Source organism: Urocampus carinirostris, chromosome 14 (assembly GCF_059441175.1).
Source record: "Urocampus carinirostris isolate Australia breed hairy pipefish chromosome 14, RoL_Ucar_1.0, whole genome shotgun sequence".
Classification (NCBI taxonomy): domain Eukaryota; kingdom Metazoa; phylum Chordata; class Actinopteri; order Syngnathiformes; family Syngnathidae; genus Urocampus; species Urocampus carinirostris.
This window is the reverse complement of record NC_142362.1, coordinates 10282807-10300377: the sequence shown is the minus strand read 5'-3', so window position 1 is coordinate 10300377 and position 17571 is coordinate 10282807. Positions and strand designations below refer to the sequence as shown.

The 17571-nt window shown below is 37.6% G+C and overlaps 1 protein-coding gene across 5 annotated transcripts in view; it reads left to right on the top strand.

The window, feature by feature from the left end:
- The first annotated feature begins 8683 nt into the window (after window positions 1–8683).
- Window positions 8684–17571, top strand: part of epha6 (eph receptor A6) — a 234191-nt gene continuing 225303 nt past the window's right edge. For all 5 annotated transcript variants that reach the window (XM_088353348.1, XM_088353347.1, XM_088353346.1 and 2 more), the window contains exon 1: window positions 8684–9136. In XM_088353348.1, coding sequence (XP_088209474.1) covers window positions 9058–9136 — 79 coding nt within the window. In that variant the 5' untranslated portion in view covers window positions 8684–9057. The remainder of the gene's footprint in view (window positions 9137–17571) is intronic.

The window sequence follows — 17571 nt, the reverse complement described above, 5'->3', positions numbered from 1 at the left end:
TATAAAGTTTCCAATTAAAAAAATGTGCAAAGTATAGCTGGAAACTAAATAGAGCAGTTTTGCATTCATTTAGTAAAAGGCAGAGAAGTGGGAGAGGATAGGGCAGGCAGAGTCAGACAGCCTGATTGAAGAAGCTGTCCTTTAGCCTGCTGGTTCCGGCTCTAAGACTCTGCAGTCTTTTCCCTGGCAGCAGCAGGTTGAAGAGGCTGTGAGGTGGGTGGGTAGGGTCACCTGCAGTCCTGTTGGATTTGCTGGTGAGGCCGGAAATGTGCAGGAGGGGGTTGGGACAGAAATACCTACTGACCGACCCACCGACCGACCCACCCACCTTTTTTGAATGTTTATTAGTGATTCTACGATGGCCCTTCATGAATTCGAATTACAATTACAAGTGTCTTTGTTGCCATTGTTAACAACATAGAGAACATTGTTTACAACAAAATTAGCCATGGAACTCCAGGATAAAAATTCAACTTCGACTTAAAAGAGGAAATCAAGATTAAATGGGCAAAAGTATCTCCAATGAAGCACTTGAGAAAATGTTTACTCTACTGTGTTTTCCAGCGTTTTGGAATTAAATGATAAATAAATTCCAGTGCAACAAAGTTTGATTACATCCCAACTATCCCTGTAAACCAAAAGCAAAATCTACACGGGTTTAAAATATCACAAGTCCTTCACTTGACACTACTTTTTACATCAAAATGTCTATTTTGAGGTGTAGCACGCCCCTCTTTTGTTCTTGCATGGAAAACGTGAGCTGGCGGTTAATAGCCAGGCGTGAGAAGGTTGCTGTTGATGTGTTTACCTTGAGCGTGCTGACAGCGAGCTGTTCCTATATGCTCTGATTGACGGGCGCTCATCACTGCAGCCAGCACAGCTTTACTTAACCCGGTGAGCTAGCAGACGCTTTGCTCATTCGCTCACAAGCCGTCCATGAAGATGAGGCGGGGACCTTCCATCTTGGCTGACATTGCCGACCTCGGCGGTCAGAGGAGTTCAACTGTTTTCTGAATTTTGGATAGGGAGATAAACCATACCGGCCATTGTGCTTTTCTGCATTGGTGATGTAATCTGTGTTAAGCTTGACAAAAAAGTTGCCAAAAATGCATATTGGCAGGCAGTGTTTATGACAGGTCGTTCGAGAAGTAAATCAAACTTGCACTCGCACATAACAACACACTCTCACACATGCACAACTGTTCTCTTATACAGATACAGTCATACACCATGTACAAAAAGTACTCGCTTATTGGGCCTACTATGCTTTCATACGCATTACTATACTCTATCACTCATACTATTACACCCTCACACAGACACACACCTACACTATCTTACACATTCTACTTATGTAACAGGTGTAATAATAACTTTGGTTTCATTGAAATTCCTGCTGAAATATGTTGTATAGTTTCTTTATAAGTGTACTGCAATGGTGAGTCCAACAGTGCCACCTGCTGGTATGTGGTAAGGTATGGTTTGGTTTTAGACTTTGCGACAGGAAGGTTGGGGTTTTTGGCAGTCTACAACGAGCTGCCAACGGTAAGTTAATTTTAAACATTAAAACCACAGCTGACAAATCTCTCAACATGCACAGTAATGTGATTGATGTTGTCAAGCTGTTTGGATTTATTTTAGTTTTGTTTCTGTCGCCTTTTATGTTAGTTTTGCCGAACGTTGCATGTTGTGCTAAAATGCTAATTCCCCTTATAGAGATCAAAGCCAGCAGAGAAGCTTACCACGTGTTGTGTTGTGACTCATTCATTTGCAGGTAAATTGTACCCGTTCTTTATACTTGTCATTGTTATTATTTCTATTTTCTCATATATTAAAAAAAGGATGATTCAGTTTAAAGAAAAACATGTTGAATTCATTGTAAACGTTAAAAAACAACTATAAGATCTCTTGTTAAAAGTATCTTGTTAAAATGGATGTAAAAATGTATTGTGATGTTTCATATTCTAAAATATATTTTATGTAAACTGAAAAGAAAGTTCTTTATGTTTTGGGCAGTCTACAACGAGCTGTCAACGAGATCAAAGCCAGCAGAGAAGTTTACCACGTGTTGTTACTCATTCATTTGCAGCAACTATAATAAAAACCTCATTATCCAGTCCAGCGTGAATGTGGATATTTGGTGGGACAGATACACCGCGGTTACACTAATACAAATAATAAATTATGCAAACACTATGATATTCTCACACACATATTGCTATACTCTATACGACTACAATCTCACACTCATACTATTATACTGGGAGCAAGTCCAGTTTGACGTTGAACAACGTACACACGCAGATCAGTGTTCATCTCCATGGTTACCAAAAGTACCGAAAGTAAACCAACACTGACAGGTGAGGTGATTATTACACTAGGTGTGAAAAACCCCTATGGTAATAGCAAATACAGTGGGGTGTGAGAAAAAATAGGAGGCTCCACTCACTGGATAAGGGTGCACTCTTTTAGGCCAGGCTTTCATGGTTTTCATAAGAGTGTGTGTGGGAGAGTATAACAGTTTGTGTGAGAGTCTATGGCAGTTTGCGTTTGTGAGAGAGTATAATTGTGAGCGATGTTCCCTCTAATTTTCCACGGGTCTGAGCGTTCACACAAAGTCGGTGAGTAACGCTTGAAACTACAGTGGGCAACAGCAATGCCATGTGTGGCAACTAAGTCATTATCAAACATGTCCAAAACTTAACATCACGTTACATTTTGCTGAGTTTCCGGCAATGCAACATTTTTTTCTCTTTTGAATGAATTGACTCATGTACGATTGCAAAGGTTGTACGGCCTACAAACGTCATTTGTTTTTACAACAATTATTTCACAAGATTTCCATTTCTTATTTTTCCTAGTATCTTTTGTCGCATAATACTAACATTTTTTGGGGCTTATTTAGTCGGTTGCACGATACACAACTGTATTTAATCCCATTTTTAGAGGAAGTACAATGTTGGCAACAAGATTGACTCGGTATAATTGGAAATTATTTGAATGCAACACAAACTTTTTCTTCTTGTTCCCTGTTTTTTTTATTTTTTTAATTCCTTTAAAAATATATATCATTTGGTTTATTTTTTCCTAGATTTTCCTTTTTTCTTTTTGGTTCTCTATTTACTTTTTTTCCTTTGTTTATTTTTCTTTTCTTTTTTTCTGTCTTTTTTTCTGAACTTTTCCTACTTTTTTCTCTTCTTTTTGTTTCTTTTTTTCTCAGCTTTTTACTACTTTTTTATTTTGTTATTTTTTTCTTTCTTGTTCTATTCCCCCTTCCTTCAAGTCATTTTGTGCATAATTTTACACAATATTTGTTCATATAGGGATGAAAGAAGCAAAAACAACCTGAAGAGCCGCTACGGGCCCGAAAGAGCCGGTTCCTTTTAGTGAGCCGAGCCGAAGAAGCTGGTTCTCTACTGACTTTACTCAACTTCTTTCTACTTCGACCTTGACTTCCAGATACCACATTTAGAACGCAACGTCAGGGGAACCCTTGTATTTTTACCTTTATGCACTGTAACTTTGACTTAATTCGCTTCTTAATTAGTAATTTCGAGCCCTGATTTTTGTGAGCGGGCTAGATTTTCTCAAGCGCGGAAAAGCTCTGTGTAGTGCGCAATTGCGCACACACGCATCTTAGAGGGAACATTGCGCTGGATAGATTTTCTTGTGCGCTGAGAATGTGCGGGCATTGCGCGATTGCGCACTAGTGCAGCTTAGAGGGAACATTGATTGTGAGTGAAGCACAGTGGTGTATATGAGTGTACTGTAATGCATGTAAGAGTATACTAGTGAGTGTATGGGTGAGATAGTATATTACTGTGTATGAGCGAGTATAGAAGTGTTTGTGCATGGGTATGACTCTGTCTGTATGCGAATATAATTGTGTACATGTGAGAATGTAATACTGACGCAAGATGTATCATTCTGGAATTCTTATGATAATATTTTCATTTACATGTTTGCTTGTAATATAGCATTGTTTTAGTTCAACACAAAGCTATTATCTTCAAAGGGAGAAGCCTTATTCTTGTCATGATTACCTAATTGGAGCCACCTGGGGTAATCATCTGACGCGCTGGAATGCGCTCCCTGATTGGTTTATGTTCCCTTTTTAAGCACGCTACGTGGAGACCTCTTGGTCTGAGGATACTTTTTACCCCGTTTGACTCGGCTGATTTTCCTGTGTCTTTTTGACTTGTTTACCTGATTCTGCCTGCCTCCGATCCGACCTGCTTCCGTTCAACGCTACAATCTTCTCTCCAGTCCCGGTAAACTCGACCTGCTTCCGTCCCACGCTATGATTGGCTAAGTGTCCCGAAGTTGTCTTCACGGCGTTGCTGCTGACGTTCGACGGTCATCGCGTCTCCCGCTAACCCTGTACGCTTCCCCAAATAAAATACTTGTAACGAACGCTCTGGGGTCTCCTGCTCTGTTCTGGTTCTTCCTGACAATTCTGTTGTGTGCATGTAAACATAAGTTAGTCGTACCGTCTTAAAACCAATCCTATAAACTTAAGCTAGTCTTTATTTTGCTTTTAGAGTTGCTATTTCATAATAGGAATAATAAAGTTTTTTTTTGGTGTGTTTTTTTTCTGGAGCTTAGTGTATTTGATCTAAAATCATTTATCATCATCATTGGTTGTTTTTTCTCGTGTGTGTTTAGGAGTGTGTGTGCATGCGTGCATCTTTGTGTGTTTGTGAATTTGTGCTCTTTAGTATAAATCTTTATAGATCGTTGGCCATCCTAAAGTATTCTCATCTTCTAGCTGACCCAAGATGTCAGGAATCCAGTCGAGGTGAAATAAAATAATATATTTGCAATTTGTCCCGATACCCAAGAGCTGGGGATGTTGTTTTTTTGCGACTCTAATAACACAACTCAACATACAAATTATCTCTCGGTCTATTTAAACTCAAACTGCTACTCTCACTGTTTTGGGTTGACAATGTCCACGCATACTGTTGTGATCCAGTGATAGGGTTAGCCAGAAAGTGGTCTATAGACCGTTCCTCATCATGTAACAACATCCGGGCAATCCAGGTAGTGGCGGCCATACTAGTTAGATTTAAACTGGTATGTTAATTTCAAAATGATTTTAATTAACATTTTGTGGCTGTCGTTAAACGTTCCGGGTTATAACAACAAATGTTCACTGATATATGTACAAAAAAACCCATATGCGCTAGAAAAAGCGTGTGATGTAGGAGTTAAGGTTGAAATAATGCAATCTCTGGAACTTGTTTTAGCCAACGAACGATGCACTATCATTGGTATGGTGTTTTAGCGTCCCCGGGTCTTCCCCAGGGATTGCATTGCCTTCACTCAGAGCCTATCTCTGTCCTCCACAAACTGGATAAGGGTGCACTCTTTTACGGCCAAGCTTTCTCGGACAATCAGGGCTTTCTTTGGAGCTCAATTGGTCTGACAAATGGCGCAATATTATTGCCTAGGGTTTATCACTATCACCAAAAGGCGCATTGCAAGTGAGATTCTTGCTCTGGCCTCCACTCACCAGGTAAAAGTATGAATGAATAAATTAATGTAGAGAAACTACTGTACATAGCCACAAATCCATTTACCCTTTTTTTTCCAACAACTGACTGCCAACACCTCAAAAGACCCACAGACCATTCACAGGAAGTCACCAGACTTTCCAGAAAACATAATGAACATAATATAAATGACATTACTACATTTTGTTTAAGATAAATGAAAAATGAACCCTGAAAAATAATTGGAGAAATCCAAAGTCAGGTAGTACTTGTAGTCCTACACAAAGTGCTTCAAATTTAACTACGTAGTATGGTGTATTAAACAATAATACAATTTTCTCTTTCACATGGCAAAAAAAGATGTATATGCTCTGTTTTATTTTACATGAAAAGAACATTAAAAAATGTTGGTTCAGACACACCAATTGTTCACTTTCTAAATGTCCAGCAAACTCTGTAATGTCTTGTTTCCAAGTTCAAGATTTATTTGTAAGAAAGTGGGGATGCCAAACATCTTGACAATATTCAGCTTTACCAGGCTAAACAAAGCATTCTCACAATATTTAAAGCAGTAGTCGTGACGTGATTTTGAAGAACAAATTACTAGAAAACACAAACAGAGGACAAAATAATCATATTTATTATAATGTCCTTGAACATATCACTAGCCTACAACTGTGCTGTTCTCACAAAACTGCAGGCTCACTCCAATTCAACAAAATGAGTGCTATATTGAAGGTAAATTCAAAAAAAGAAAAATAAGTTGTTTTATATGCAGTACAGTGTATGAGTGAACTGCCTTTACAATTTGCTTGGATACGGAAGTTACTACGAGGCGCAAGCAGCATCTCTGTTTCTCAAGAGTCAGACATTGAAATTATGATAGAAATTACAATAAACACAATTTCGCATATTATGTTCCCGTTAATATATATATTTTAAATGTAATATTGTGAAGTAATTTTCATTGTTAGTAAATGTACCTGTAATTTGATTAAATGTTTTTTTCTGTAATTGTTACGGAATACAATTCATACCTGTCAACCTGTACGTTTTTGCCGAACAAAGTACGTTTATTATGCATTTTAAGACATGTACGATGTACAAGAAAATCTTTACGGAAAAATGCAAATTTGTCAATTATGGGTACCATCCGGTATACACCGACAATCACGAAACAGCAAATCAATCAAGTCAAACGAGTTTGCCGCGGTAGCCTCGATCTCGGTATTATTTATTTCGTTGCAAACGAAGCGAGCGGTTTGATGCTACTGTGCGAATGCGTCTGCTGCCTGGGGATTTCCCATCATGCATCATTCCGTGGTAGTTGTGTAGTGAAAGGAAATCCGTCTATTTTTAGAGAACCGGCTCAACTCAATAAAGAGAGCCGGCTCTCAAACGGCTCACTTGCTTTGATGCATTATATTACAAATTATTATGTTGTATAAAGAAGTTAAGAAAAAAAGGAAGTATAAAAGGAGAACATGAAAAAAGACAGGTTTGTGGTTATCCCTTTAATCAGTATATTACCAACAATAATTTAATGCAGAAAATAAATTAATAATTTTAATAAGAAAATTCATCTTAATTATATTTGCATGTATTTTTTCCTTCTACGGTGAATGTCCAAGCTACTTAATGTTTGAACTTTTTTATAATAAACCTCATTCATGTCGAGCAACTCAGTATCTTACAACAAAATGTTAATTAACATTATACAGTGGAACCTCGGTTTTCGAACGCCTCTCAGTTCGAACAAATCGGAGTCCGACCAAAAATTTCGAGAAATTCTTGCTTCGCTGTTTGGTCCAAAAAATCGGAGTTCGAACGCCTGTAATGCGTGAGTGCGTACGCTAGGGTGCGATGCTGAGCGGCGTACGGGTGTTTTAGCCCCGTATTATGCCTCCGGAGAAAGTCAGTGCAAGCAGCAAAGTTGCTACAGGTGAAAAAAAGAAAAGTAGTGCGTACAACTATTGTATTTAAGAAAGAAATAATAGCAAAATATGAAGGAGGTGTGCGAGTGTCTGATCTTGCTAGGGAATATACCCACTGTCCACCTGCGCCTTCTGCTGACCACCACAAAGGTAAGAAATCCTATCCATGATTATTTTCTTTATCGTTTTTTTTTATTTTTACACGTTCATGTTAGCGTAATCTTTCGTACGGAAGATTACGATAACGCGGACGTACGATTAGCCTGGGTTAGCCTAATGTTTACGTTGAACATTCAAGGTAAACATTCAGGGTGTTGGAAAGGAGCCCAACTTTCAGGGTGTTGGAACGGAGCCCCCTTTCCAATGAACCGCTCACCACTTGTTGTGGAGACCCAGGTGCTTAATGACTTGTAAACGACCTGATTTTTTTATTTTTACACGTTCATGTTAGCGTAATATTTCGTATGGAAGATTATGATAACGCGAATGTACGATTAGCCTGGGTTAGCTTTGTGTTAACGTTGGACATTCAAGGTAAACATCCAGGGTGTTGGAACTGAGCCCAACTTTCAGGGTGTTGGAACGGAGCCCCCTTTCCAATGAACCGCTTTTCACTTGTTGTGGAGACCCGGGTGCTAAATGACTTGTAAACGACCTGATTTTTTTTTATTTTTACACGTTCATGTTAACGTAATCTTTCGTACGGAAGATTACGATAACGCGGACGTACGATTAGCCTGGGTTAGCCTTGTGTTTACTTTGAACATTCAACTTAAACATTCGGGGTGTTGGAACGGATTAAAACGATTTACATTATTTTTAATGGGGAAAATGATTTCAGTGATCGAACAAATCGGTTTTCGAACAGGGTTCTGGAAGGGATTACGGTCGAGAACCGAGGTTCCACTGTATATGATATAACGAAACACATGTACAATATAACATGTTAAACTACATAAATAAGCACGTTTGGAAAAAAAATATGGTGTAAGATTATTGTGTATTTTGTAAGGGAAAATACGATAGTTTGTAAGGGCATGGAGCCCTGAAGCTTGACAGGTATGCAATTACACTTTTGGCTATCCTAATTACCGTTACTTCTCAACGGTCAATACGACGCTGCTATAAAAGTGCGTCGCCGTCTCCAGACACGCATGAGCGCGCACGGGGGCGCGCACGCACACGCACTGCCTTGTCAGCTCACCCCCTCTAGCGCCGAGGCTCCCTCACAGATGCGCGCAGTCTCCACCGACGCGCGCTTCATGATCTTCTTTTTCTCCTCATCCTTTTTCAGAACCTCGCTCGCTCCTTCGCTGCAGCAGTGGCTCAAACGTTCGAGACACGTCGGAACGCAAAACGGGGGTTGACATGCACGCGCAATGCAACCCCGGCGCGGTTATTTTCAAGTGATGCAATAACTTCCAAACGACGTGTCAAGTTGCTGTTAGATTCCTCTTGATCGATAATTGATCCTTGCTGAAACTTCATTCTTGGATCAAGCTCCCTGACTCAGAGCGATCAATTGGACCCAATGTGATCCGGAGCAGAACCTGTTTATTTTATTTGATGTTTTTTGTTTCGGACGCTGTGGGCTCCGCCAGCAGTCGGCGACTGATGTTGCAGCAGAGATGAGTGTTGGACCAAGATTTGTCCCTGTTGCAATTTTTCTTGGAATTGTCTTCGCTATATGTGGCGACTGCAACCAAGGTGAGACTCTAACCTGGGCAACGTCCTTATAATTCCATGATTTATGTAAATAATCAAACTTTTGGACTCCTGTGGTTTTTTTGAGGGTGATCTAAATTATTGGACCTAATTTGAATGTCACCGATGGAAATGTGTTGAGTACCTCATAGTTGACCATTCCTGTGTTTTTATACAAACGGGGGTCACAATGTAGCTAAACAGTAATTATTTTGTAATATTGCCAAAATTGTTTTTACTAACAGATGTGTAGTTACAATGTATGTCAAGTAAAGTTATTTGTATAGCCCTTAATCACAAATAGTCTCATATTAGAATAGAATAGAATAGAATAGAATATGCCTTTATTGTCATTGTTACAACATGGGATATGCTGTGACAACGAAATTGGACGACTCCAGTTCTACATTTACAGTGAGGATAAGGAAACAAAGAGATAAACTAATTAAACTACTAACTATTAACTAATTAAAATGTGATTAATGTCAATGGAAAGGCTTTAGTAACCCAAGGTTGTCAATTCCTAAATATATATGAGCAAATGTAAAATAAAATCTAAGTTACAGTAATTAAGATGTAACTAATGTCAAATTTACTGCATTTTTTACAAACATCTGTGTTATAATTTTCAGTAATTACAAGGTATTTCTTGTCAAAAGTTGAAATGGGTTTAATATCCCAGGGTTAATAATTCTTCCATTTTTACAAACATCTGTGTAAATACCATGTAAAAAAATAATTACAATGCAATAATGTCAAAATTGAAACAAGTTTAGGACCCCAGAGTTAGAAATCCCTGCGTTTTTACCCAAAAATATGTGTACTTTAATAAATGCCTTATTGTGTAGATTATGTTAAAAAAAATAAGCCATGATAGGCAAAATCCATAAATAGAAATATTTCCTTTTTTTTTTTTACAAATATTAAACAATTTATTATACACTGAAACCAAAGAACTACTTCCTTTTACAGACTCATGCATTTATTTAACACTTTTTTAAATATATCGTTTTATAAATATTACTGTACCTTCAAATAATAAGTGAAGATACTGTTTAGCCAATCGGAATGAAGAACACAATGCATGATGCTAATCAATGAAGGAGCGATACCGTGCGAAGTAAACCGCATCATCGTGAGTGATTACTGTAGTTCCTATGTAAATAAACAGTAATTACAATGTACTTAATGTCAAGAATCGAAATGAGTTTCGGACTCCATGGTGGATAATTCCTGCATATTTAAAAACATGTGTAATTAATGTGAAACTAAACCGTTATTATGAGGTAGTTAATATAAAATATGTTAATGCCTATAATAAGGTAGCTTGTTGTTTCGAGTATATTTGTCTCAGTTTATTCTCATTTTTATTGCATATACACATGAAGATATGTTTATTAAATACATGAAAAACAAGAATGTTGATGTCTTAGCATGAATGCTTTAAATAATAATAATACCACATGCAATTTTACTGTGTGATGTTTCCGTGTGTAACTTCCTTTGCAATTTGTGAGTGGGTAGTATGGCGTTTTATGTTGTTGCAATCCCTTAGTATCTCCATTGAGTGGCTTTCGTTTTCCATTTTTTGGACTTTTGCTGTATTTAGGATCTTTCTAAAAGTTTTCCAGTCGGACTAGCAGTATAACAGCTGACTTGATTCTAATAATTGTGCTGATTGCATGGAAATGTCAGTTGATGATTAACATCTTGAGGCAAAAATGACGCGAGCGCTGCAGGTCTGGACCGTGGTCTTCATTAGCTCGCATGAAACCCGGTGCAATAACCAAGACTAAGACCAGGCAACGATATCACTATCACCAGTACACTTACATATCCTCGTTTTTCATCATACAACAGCCACAGTCAAAATTTTGAAATAAAGTGTGGTTCAACATGATACTGGTACCAATGTGGGTATTTTCTCATCCCAATTGTATCTTTGAAGCTCTGTTTGTAGCATCATTCATAGTATTTGATCACTCAATAGCCTCAGTCAAAGCTTTGGATAAAATCTGTTATCGACATGATATATACTGGTATCAGTATCTGCTCATCCCTAATTGTGTCCTTTAAGCTCAGTTGGTACAATAGTTGTTTGCATTGCTTGACGCTGTATACAGCGGGTATCAACAAAAAATAACATAATTCATACTATTTTGTTCATAGAATAACCACAGTCTAAACATTGGAATAAAGTCTTGTATCGATATCATTCCAGTATCCGTATCCGCTCAACCCCAATTGTATATTGGAAGCTCTGTTTCCAGAACAAATGATTGCATTGTCTGACGCTGTATAAAACGATGAATAGCATAATTCACTACAAATTTTGTTTATACAGTAGCCAAAGTCAAAACTTTGGAGTGATGCCTAATATTGGCAGGATACTGATACCAATATTAGTATCTGCTTTCCTTAAATGTACCTTTCAAGCTCCGAAAGCAGAACTATTAAATCAATTGTGTGACGCTGTAAAGAGTGGGTACAAACACATGAATAGCATCATTCATAGCATTTTGATGACACAATAGCCACAGTCAGAAGCTTGGAATTAATTCTAATATCGATATGCTACCGATACTGGTGTCAGTATCTGCTCATCCCCAGTTTTACCTTTTAAGCTCCGTCTGTAGAACAATTATTTGCATTGCTTGCTGCTGTACACAACGGATATGAAGAGATGAATAGCACCGTGTGTAGTATTTTGATTATACAAAATCTATGGTCAAAACCTTGGAATAGGTCTGGTATCGAAATAATAGAGACGCAGGTTTCAGTAGTGTTCATCACCAAAAATATTTCTGAAGATGTGTAAGCAGAATGATTGATTGCATAGTCTGACATTGTACACTGCTGGCATAAATAGATGAATTGTAGCAATTTGATAATGCAATATCCGCAGTCAAAGCATTTGAACAAAGCCTAGTATTCGCATGATATCAATATCCATATCTGCTTATCTGCAACTGTATCTTTGAAGCTCCGTAAGCATAACAATTAATTGATTTACTTGATGATGTACACAGCTATAAACAGATCAATAGCATTATTTGTAGCGGTTTTTTTGGGGGGAGGGAGAAGTACTTTTTTTCATTCTGATTTCTGATGTGTTGATATTGATGTTTTTTGTTGTTGGGTTGTTGGGGTCCAAGGGATTAGTTTTGGGAGTTCTCTGCAAATAAGCAACACTGAAACAGACTGTTGAAAAGTTTAAGGTCATACAGTAAAATTACCAGTGTTAATTTAACACCCATAGAAAAATATTATATGTTTACTGGGATAAAGTTTAAAGTTTAAAGTACAAGGATTATTTTTTTAGATAAACAGTAATAGTGATTTAACACTGTTGACCATGAGGCCCCCAGTGATAGTTTTGATTTAAACTTAACCTAAAGAGTACATTTTTAACTCTATCTCAGTGAATATATGGACTGTTAAATTAAAGGTTCACTACGGTTGGTTGAATCCAGAAACCACTAGGGTCGAAGGGGCACCATTTACCGTGGAGAGTCTTGGGAAAGTACAACCTGGTAGTGCCCATCTTATGCAGGACATCAAATATGCTAGGAATACTTTGTATTGAAATCATACGATCAACATGTTAAATACATTTTGCATCATCCTAAGTACTTTTTTTTTTACTTTTGACTGATAAAAGATATTAGCGCCTGATAACGGTTACCGGCCTCCTTCTTGGTATCAAAAATGCATTGGTTGATCTGACATATGAACAGTATAAACCGCACTTTGAATGTCCTGATATTTACTTAAATAACACTGATTATTTACCTTATTATTTAACATATTTAAAGAGTAATATTGGAATTTAAATACTATTACTTTGGATAATAACAAGCGTCATTAGATATTTTCTGATATTTAGGGCTGCAACAACGAATCAATAAAATCAATTAAAATCTCTGATTAAAAGCATTGGGAACAATTTCGTTATCGATCAGTTGTGCCATGCGATGAGTGCAGTACTTAGCACCTGCAGAGTATATTGAATTTTATTGTAACGTTGAGTGTCCTAATAGAGTAGTGCCACTTGGGTCCGGCAGAGGGCGCCTGGAGACCGTTTTACAAAAAAATAAATCAGACATTTTTTTTCGAAAACCTTTTTAATTGAAAATTGAAGCATCATCACAAGCTAAATTGGCATTAAACCGTCAAACACTGCAAAGTTCATAATTTTCAAGGGTACACATGGTGCTGCAGAAATACAGAGAAAATAATTAATACATTAAGAGAATAGATAAAGTAAAAAGACATAATGATGACATGGTTAATTTAACAAAAAAGGGCATATTAGCAAGCATATCATATATGATAGGATCAGGAATGTTTATAATATTCAATGATTTAGCAAAAAAACAATTAAATGTATTGTTTTTTTTTCTTTTTTTCAGTTTTTTATAATAAATCCAACTGTAATATGTTGTTTGGATAGGGTGGTAGGAAAAGAATATCTTACATGTTTGCAGGTGTATAGCATATATTTGTGTGTTTTTTTTTTACTGTTATTGTTAGCGTATTTGACAAACACTTGGATTTGTATTGTTTTTCGCAATATTTGAATATATACATATATATATATATATATATAGAGGGCAGCACGGCGGCGCAGTGGTTAGCGCATGTGCGGCACAGTCCAGACTTCCTGTGCGGAGTTTGTATGTTCTCCCCGTGCTTGCGTGGGTTTCCTCCGGGCACTCCGGTTTCCTCCCACATTCCAAAAACATGCATTTCAGGTGAATTGGCCGGTGCAAATTGTCCCTAGGTGTGAATGAGCGAGAGAGTTGCCTGTCCCCGTGTGCCCTGCGATTGGCTGGCAACCAGTTCAGGGTGTCCCCTGCCCACTGCCCGATGATTGCTGGGATGGGCTCCAGCACCCCCGCGACCCTACTGAGGATAAGCGGTGTAGCTAATGAGATGAGATGAGATATATATATATAGAATATAGAATTATAAATTATAAATGTGTTTTAAAATGTTCATTCATCAACTAATCAAAAAATAAATTGCCCGATTTATTGATTTTTTTTAAACAATCGTTAGTTCCGGAACTACTGACTTTACAGACCTAGATTTTTGTCCTGCAAACATCTCACTAATACAATTTGCTTTTCAAATAAATTTTGTGTTAACTATAGCAAAATATTTTCACTTCATTGTGAGAATAGATATTGACTTTTGACATTGGTTATCAGCCTCTTCCTTACTATCAATATGTATTGATTCATCTCAACTATGGACACCATCGTGAAATAGAAACAGTGCAATTATGAAAGGATGTTTTCGCTGTCTTTTATGTAAGTCACGTTGAAAACCTTTGATTTTGTTCCGCTGTGCTTTGTGAAGAAAAATCAATTCGCCGATTGAGGCATCAAAACGTTTTAACTTGATGAAAGCTCATCTCTGCATTCAAATTCTTAAAGTTTGTTGAATGACCTTGACCGTATGTCCCCTTTCCCCCCAAACACAAATAAACAAACACAGGCAATTTTGAATATTACTTTAAAAATAATGTATTATAAATTGTATTATAATTTACTTCTTAATCACATATACACAAAACACACGTATCTATATCTTGATCAAACAAAATAAAACAGTAAAAAGTTAGTTAATTGATTTGTATAGTCTATAAAACATTATTTATTTGACAATTTTTCATTATCAGTCGATGGTGTGGGCCACTAGCACATAGTCTATGAAACGCAAATGGCCCCCGGGCCATAAACTGGGCACCTATACATATTTTGATCAAAAATGTAATTAAAAGGAACAAAATGACTTCACCGATCCACCTGAAGCTCTGGAGCAACATTTAGGTACAGTAAGTATTGGGGGACACAACATCACTAACCCTAAGAGCACCTTCAGCGACAGACTGCTGTCACATTCTTGTTCCACGGACAGACTGAGGAGATCATTTCTTCCTCATGCCATGAAGCTCTTTAACTCCACCCAGGGGAGTAAAAGCCCACATTAAACCCCACCCCTACATCTGCATAGAACCCTATTTTTATTACAGTGTGTATTTTGTGGAGCACTATTTAAATAATCTATATCAACACGTTACATTGGGTATTTATGTATTCTATTTATTTTACTTTATTTTTTTTTTTTTTCAACACAAGGATACTGCTGGAAGTGGGAATTTCCCTATGGGGATGAATAAACTATCCATCTATCTATCTATCTATCTATCTACCTATCTACCTATCTACCTATCTATCTATCTATCTATCTATCTATCTATCTATCTATCTATCTATCTATCTATCTATCTATCTATCTATCTATCTATCTATCTATCTATCTATCTATCTATCTATCTATATATATATATATATATATATATATATCTAACCAACCTCCATTTTGCTGATGATATTGCCGGATTGGCAGGAGACGAACAGGAACTCGGAGATCTGGTCATAGCATCAAGCCAGTATGGGATGGAAATTTCAATTTCAACAATATTCAATTTAATTATGCGGTAAAAAAATACATTTTTATCGGAGAAAATAGACAAAGAGAGTGGCATCAAAACAACAATGTTTAATGATGGTAGTCATACTTTATTTTACTTCTGTTCTGTAACTGGGTGATACCAAGACATTGGAAAATGCAACCTTCTGTCACGGACCAGGAACGGAGACGGAACCCAATTGCGTTTGTTTACTCAGCTTCATTTAGAAGGAGGAAAGGGCTTGCACCTACGATCCGGTGATCGTCGGTCACGGGTAGAACATCGCTTGGAACGCGGAAGTGGCACTTCCATGTCGAGCAAAGGCAGTGTCGAGAGTAAGGAAAATACAGGTCGATGGCTGGGACGGAGGAGCAAAAACGTAAACGGGTTCAGAAAAGAGGTTGGCACCGGGTATCAGACGGGAAACAGGGCAGGGTTGAGTCAGGAGTCAAAAAGAGCTTGCCTAGCGTGGAGCTGAGGTTCGCAGACGAACTGACAATCGTTAATTTAATTTAAAAAGCCATCACCAGCCAATCAGCGTCCGTGGCTGTTGGCGCCTACGGAGCAGACTCAGGTGCCCCGCATGAGTACACCTTCATTTGTTGCATATCCCATAATGAATGTTCATAATCTATATGTAACCCTTGCAAAAATACACATTTCATAGTTCCCTATTTAGGTGTAACACGCACCTGCCCAATTGGGCGCTCCCCGTTGGTGGCGATGACATTTCATAGGACAATACCAAACAAACTAATGCCAGCTGCCATTAGTCAAGAGGGAAGAAGATAGAAATAGCAACGAGAAGCCACCAGAGAGCAGTGTCAACAGCATTTTTAGGCAGACTTAAGAAACTTGGCAACAATGTCAAGTATGGATTTCAAGCACCTGTACTGACCCTGTCAGTAACTGTCTTATACATCTGTTTTCTTTTGTGAAATTGATGACAAAGGCTTTCCTGCTAACTATTAAATACACCCACCTAATTTGCGGTATCATTTCAAGGCATCACTTCGGTTTTGCATTTCCTCCCATACTAGAAGGTGAGGCATTAGACTCAACTTCCACAATTAGACCAACTCTTGATTAGTCGTGGAGGGATATCTTTACCGCTGTTGAGCTGAATCTTAATTAGATGCATTGTGCACAGTACTTATAATGAATGTTTGTCTTTGGGCCAAGTGTTTTCTGTTTAAGTGCTTAGTTAAATGTCAGTCTCTAGTCTGTGCAGCCCTTTGAGACTTCTTGTAATAAAGGCTGTACAAATAATCATGACTTGACTTGACCTTGGTTATATATATATAAAATCCTTATGTTTTATGATTTGTGTTTGGCAGCCCAGATTAAAGAGCCTGACAGCCCTTTGGCCATCGTTCACCCACCTCTGTTCTAATAATTTATTGAAAGTTATGATAACATATTAAAAAAAACATATGGTAAGGTGCCTCATTGAGTTCATAACAGCATGGGCACATTTGTGAATAAAGTGTGATGTTATACACCAAAGAATATGGTAATCAAAACTGAAATTTCAAAATATAACATCTAAAGCTAAGAGAGGGTGAAGTACGCATTTTAAAATTACCCAAAAAATGCTTTTCTATATCTTGCCTTTTGGTCTAATTCTGTGATCAAACCAACTCCATTCGCAGGAGGGCGATTGTTAATTTGCACTAACAGTAGGGGACTAAAAACAATATTAAAAAAATGTAGGGTCGTGTTATTTCACTTTGGGAATGTCACAGCAAAGTGCAAAAAATGTGAGAAAAGTGGCAACGCAGGTAATTTGTACACACAGCAGAAGAAAACACATCTCAAGAACTACAGTGAGAAGAAAAAAAAAGAAAAAAATGCCAGCTGAACTGAACGTCCTATCTCCCGCGAGCAATAACTGCTCTCTCGAAACCAAGTTTAGACAGCACTGTTAACATTTGTGATTTTGTTATTCAACTTCAAC